General features: G+C 36.9%; 1 protein-coding gene across 11 annotated transcripts in view; it reads left to right on the top strand.

Annotated features, from left to right (window-relative positions):
- Positions 1-1,334: 1,334 nt before the first annotated feature.
- Positions 1,335-6,000, top strand: part of R3HDM1 (R3H domain containing 1) — a 114,236-nt gene continuing 109,570 nt past the window's right edge. For all 11 annotated transcript variants that reach the window (XM_081241591.1, XM_081241596.1, XM_081241590.1 and 8 more), the window contains exons 1-2: positions 1,335-1,424; positions 3,101-3,311. In XM_081241591.1, the coding sequence (XP_081097717.1) occupies positions 3,141-3,311 (171 nt within the window). In that variant the 5' untranslated portion in view covers positions 1,335-1,424; positions 3,101-3,140. The remainder of the gene's footprint in view (positions 1,425-3,100; positions 3,312-6,000) is intronic.

The raw sequence follows: 6,000 nt of genomic DNA, 5'->3' as shown, positions 1-6,000 counted from the left end.
ATTACCTTAGTGATGCCTTATTCATTTCTTAAATGGATTACAACCATGCTTCTTTAGAATTTCGATTTTAAAGGATTCATGATTAAATCCCGAAGTCTGCAGGAACACAAAGAATGTGGCTGCTTAGTGAGTGCTGCCATCTTGTGTCTACCATTTTATGAGAGAAAAATTTTTTAATGAGAAAAATTATATTTAAGTATTTTTTGGTTTGTTTTGGGTGGATTTTTTTTTTTAAGCCTAGCCATTTGATTTAGTGGCCCAGAATCTTGGTCATATTGAGATGACAATGTCAGTTAAAAACAGTTTTGACATTTGTTTATGATACCTCCTTTTCTGTTATCCTGTAGTCAAACAGAGTGACATTGAGATGTGAAAACTAATGTGTTTCTGTATCAGGGTTCTAAATAATTCCATTTCAAAATTGTTTTTTGAAGAGTTAGTATAAGATGTGAATTCTTCTATGATGCATGCTCGGCAGTATTAGTATTGTATCTCTTGGTACTTAGACCTCATTATGCTCAGTTGTTTCACCTTAAAATTGTGCTGTTCTGTTTATTGACAACAAAATTGTCAAAGGAAGATGGAAGAGAGTGTTTTATTTTGCTGTGATGTCATCACTTGCACCAGAAAAGTTTTAAATGAAACTAACTTTCAAAACAGATGACACTGAGAGAATTTGGGCATTAGTCTTTCAGATGTCTTTATAAATAGTCACTCCACCTTTTATAGGCAATGTGTGTTTCTTTGAAAATGTTAAATGGCTTATCATAGCTTTTGTTCTTCTGGACTTTTAAAAACCTGGAATATGATTATTTTTCAGAATTACTGTCTTAAGAGTTGTAGCTCTGGAAGAAAACTCTAAAAATCATAGTTCTTGGAGGCAAGTGTTCCTGGTTCTGATCTTGGGAAAACCTTTTAAAATGAAAATTATATCTCCCTTACAACACAGATCACATACTTGGTTCTTAATACATTCCCTTGCTTTCTTCTTCCTTGTGCTTTTACTGCAAAACTCTCTAGGTGGTCTCATGGTTCACCCAGGCTCACAAAACCAATGCATGTCAGAATTGGTTGTAATTAAGTGTTCTGGCTCTTGTTTAGGACAAGAAAATAACAAAGTCACCAACAGTAATATTTTTAATTTCCAATTTACCATGTAGTGTTTCATTTCCCTCGGCTATTTTGTTATAATGTTTTCTTTTGTTTTAATTTTAGGCCACTGAAAGGTATGATATATTTGATTCAAGACAGTCCATTTCAGTCCAGGAATCTACAGTGGTGACAAGGACATGGGACTCCTCCTGCCAGATTCCAAATTGGTCAAGACAATTGACATCCTGGCTGACAACTGTGAGAAAGAACCTTGGATTATTTTATTTTATTTTTGTGGGACACCACAATCCCAAATCCATAGAACACATCAGGTAACCTGTCTTGTCACTTGAGAAAAACATCTCACCTTTTCTTTCAAAATCTTATATACAAAAAGCAAGGAGCCAGAGTACTTTAAGTACCCCCTCCCGCCTTAGTAACCTTACTGTTTTGAGAATGAACCACTTAACTTTGGTGTGGATATAATTAAGGAAGACTTTTTTTTTTTTAAGGTTTTCAGATGTATTTATGGATTCCTGAAATCTGTTTAGATACTTAGTTGCAAAACATTCTTTCAGGAAAAGAACTCTTGAATTTTCTATATAGGAAGGACAAGTTCTACTGGTTTTTTCACCCCCCTCTAGATTTTATTAAGAAATTTTCAGAAATACAGAGAAGTTGAAAGAATTTTACAGTGAACAGCCATTTAACCACCCCTGCATTCTATCATTAACATTTTATCATACTTGCTTTAACCTGCATCTGTCCATCTGTATCCATCCCTCTACCTTTCCATCAGTTCATCTACACTTTTTTTTTTTTTTTTTTCTTTTTTTTTTTTTTTTGCGGTATGCGGGCCTCTCACTGTTGTGGCCTCTCCCGTTGCGGAGCACAGGCTCCGGATGCGCAGGCCCAGCGGCCATGGCTCACGGGCCCAGCCGCTCCGCGGCATATGGGATCCTCCCAGACCGGGGCACGAACCCGTATCCCCTGCATCGGCAGGCGGACTCTCAACCACTGCGCCACCAGGGAGGCCCCATCTACACTTTTTTGATGCATTTTGAAATAAGTTGTCTTTGTCCTCACCACACACACAAAAATTAAATTACGTGGTGTGATGGATTGTGTTAATCATTTCACAGTATATAAGTGTATCAAATCATCACGTTGTACTCCTTAGGCTTACACATTGTTATATATGAATTATATCTCAATAAGGCTAGAAAAAACCAAGTGGGGTTTACATCAAGTTCTGCTGTTCAGGTTCACATTTCTCACATGTCCTAAAATGACAGCTTTATCTGATACATTCCTATTTGATATTCAGTGTAAAGTCCCCATTGTTGTCTTAAACTCACTAAAGATATGAAATATATTGGCATCTTATATATTTGATCTGTAGAACCCATATGTGTTGTTTGGCCCTGAATCACATGAGTCAGGAGAGTTTTCAATGCTTGATTCATAACGCTGAACAGTTATTAGTGAAGATTCACAACTGTGTTTTGTATAGGATGTTACTGTCTATTTTTTAAGTTATTTCCTTTTGGAATTACAGGTTAATGTAACAAATTAGAAATTTCAGAAATTTAGATGAAAGCTATGACAGGAAAACTTTTTTTCACAGGGTAATACTCATAATATCCCTTCAGAGAAAAAGATTTCTGATGTCATCTAAATATGCATTTATAATTCTCCAACCATTACCTTACATCTCAATAGGGCTTATTCTTTAATGTTTCTTGGGAATTTTCACAAGTTGTGTGTGCATCAAAATCACCTCATACCCTTATTATAGCCCTTATCTCATTGTTATATGATTTTTTTAATTTGAATATGTCTGCCACTAAACTGTATTTTACAGTTCCTTAGAAGCAGGAATTTTGCTTCTATCCGTGTATATTTGACATTATTCTTGGAACATAGAAGGCACTTAGTCAATGTTGTGCACTAACTCAATGTAAGAAATGTTTCAAACTGAATTAAAATTTTTTTCTTGCTTGCTAAGGCTTCAAGTTCCCTGTAGAATTCTAAAATAACCTTTGCTAATGAGGATGTCTGATACTGTTACTGTAAAAAATGAAACTGAAACAATGAAGGATTTGGAGGCAGAAGTGAAAGATACAACCGGAGTTGAAAATCTTATCAAATCCGAAAACTATGGGAAGATTTTGGCAGAGAAGAATGAACGTTGCATTGACAACAATATTGATTTGCAGGTAAACAGGATTTTTTCCTCTAGCTACAAATATTAAATATTCTATATATAATTATACTTTTCATACAAAACTCACTTTCAGAATTGTAAAAGGGTAAGTTGACCTTTTGCGACATGCCTACCAGCTGCTTTTGGAGTCATCTGGATTAGCTTGTTGAGTCTAGCTCTTTGATTTGCTTGTATCGTGTAATATATTTCTTTTTATTTGTATGTGGCCAATATGTTTTTTTAGTGGCTTTATACTTTTTCGTTCCATTCTGCACCTATCCGTGTTGTGAGAGTCGAAAATAACCTAGGATTAGAGGAGATTAGAATTAGAGAGATTGAAACTGCAGGAGTTCTATTGGCAAAAACAACCCTAGAGGAAGCAATTGATCAACTATGACTGAAAAAAGAGGTTGGTGGGGAAAAAAAGGTCACTTGAGGCTTTTGATGCTACACATGTATGATGACTTAGAACTAACCACTCAGAAGGCTTTTAATTCTAGGCATGGATAGAAATTGATGAGTTGGTCCACAGATTCAAGATAGATAAAAATTGTTTCAAGTAGTACAGTGTTCACTTCTCAGTGTTCCTGTTATCTATTGCTATACAACAGATGATCACAAAACAAAGAGCTCACAATTTTAAAACAACATTTTGTTTTTTAATATCTCATGATTTATGAGTCAGGGTTTGGAACAAGGGCTTGGCTGAGTGAATCTTCTCTCATACAAGGCATCAAAAGAGATCCCTCGCTGATATTTAAATGGCAGGTGGGCTGACCTGGAAGGTCCACAACTGTTTCACTCACATATCTGGCCCCTTGGTGGGAATGGCTGGAATGTAGGTTCAGCTGGAACTGGGAGCACCTACCTGTGGTCCCTCCAGCACAGTAGGCCCAGGTAGTCAGACTCATTGTGGGCAACTCAAGAGTTCCAGAAAGAATGTTCTAATAGCCAAGCAAAGCTGCAAGCTTTCTTTTGACCTAGGCTCAGAAGTCTGAGAATGTCACTTCCACTGTTGTCTTTTGATGACACATGTCAATAAAGCCTGCCTGGATTCAAGGGAGAAGGCATAAGACCATGCCTCTCAGTAGGAAAGACCTTTAATCTACCATAAAATGTTGTCTTAAAATGCTATCTCTCACATTTCTGTTTTATTTTTTTAAATAAATTTATTTATTTTTGGCTGCATTGGGTCCTCGTTGCTGCGGGCTTTTCTCTAGTTGCGGTGAACGGGGACCACTCCTCTCTTTGGTGTGCAGGCTTCTCATTGTGGTGACTTCTCCTGCTGCGGAGCACGGGCTCCAGGCATGCAGGCTTCAGTAGTTGTGGCTCGTAGGTTCTAGAGTGCAGGTTCAGTAGTTGTGGCGCACGGGCTTAGTTGCTCTGCGGCATGTGGGATCCTCCCGGCCCAGGGCTCGAACCTGTGTGCCCCGCATTGGCAGGCGGACTCTCAACCACTGCGCCACCAGGGAAGCCAAACATTTCTGTTTTAGTTTAACCCTCTGAATAAAGAATTCTATTTTTGGAGAAAATATTCTGTCATTCTTTCTACATCCTAAAGACCTTGAGGGCTACATGCCAAAACTTATACCTTATTTTTGTAGAATAATTTAAGAAGGTTCTTTTAAAGGTTATTTCATTTCTTCATTCAGTCAAAAACTTTATTCTTCATTATATGCCTGAAATGTGTTAGAAAATGATAGCAACTCATACAACAGTAAAAAAGCATTTAGGCCCTACTGATTCAGTATAGTAAGGTGGTAATTATCTAAGAAATTTGGAGGAATAACATAATTTTTCTAGTCATTTTTAGTAATAGCACTTGCAAAAAATTGTCATGCCTGCAGTCATTACACTCAGTGATGGCAGAATGCCAGTATCCTGATTGGATCAGAGAAAATGCTTAAATTCTATTGCATTTGTGATTGAAATAGTAAACGATTTCCTTCTAGTTTCTTTTCTACACCTAATGTTCACTCTTCCAAGTCACGTTTATCAACAAACGATTAATTTGGATTATAGCATACGTTGAACTTACTGCAGGTTTGTTCCCAGACCACTGCAGTAAAGCAAATATCGCAATAAAGCAAGTCACACAAATTTTTTGGTTTCCCAGCATATATAAAAGTTATGTTTATGCTCTACTGTAGTCTGTTAAGGATGCAATAGCATTATGTATTAATTCTTAGTGAACTTTTAATTAAGGTTCAGACCTTAATTAAAAATACTTTATTGCTAAAAAAATGCTAACCATCATCTGAGCCTTTAGGAAAGCATAATCTTCTTGCTGGTGGAGCATCTTGCCTTGATATTGATGGCTGCTGACTAATCAGGGTGGTGGTTGCTAAAGGTTGGGGTCACTGTGGCCATTTCTTAAAATAAGACAATGAAATTTGCTGCATCAATTTACACTCCTTTCACGAACCATTTCTCTGTAGCATGCAATGATGTTTGGTAACATTTTACCGACAGTAGAACTTCTTTCAAAATTGGAATCAAATCCTCTCAGACCCAGCTGCTGCTTCATCATCCAAGTTTATACAATATTCTAAATCCTTTGTTGTCATTTCAATAATTTTCACAGCATCTTCACCAGGAGTAGATGCCATCTCAAGAAACCACTCTCCTTGCTCATCCACAGGAAGCAACTCCTCGTCTGTTAAAAGTTTTATCATAAGATTGCAGCAGTTCAGTCACATCTT

This window comes from Mesoplodon bidens (genome assembly GCF_964165515.1).
Source record: "Mesoplodon bidens genome assembly, chromosome: 8".
Classification (NCBI taxonomy): domain Eukaryota; kingdom Metazoa; phylum Chordata; class Mammalia; order Artiodactyla; family Ziphiidae; genus Mesoplodon; species Mesoplodon bidens.
The sequence above is the reverse complement of the archived record's forward strand: the minus strand, read 5'-3'. Positions and strand labels throughout refer to the sequence as shown.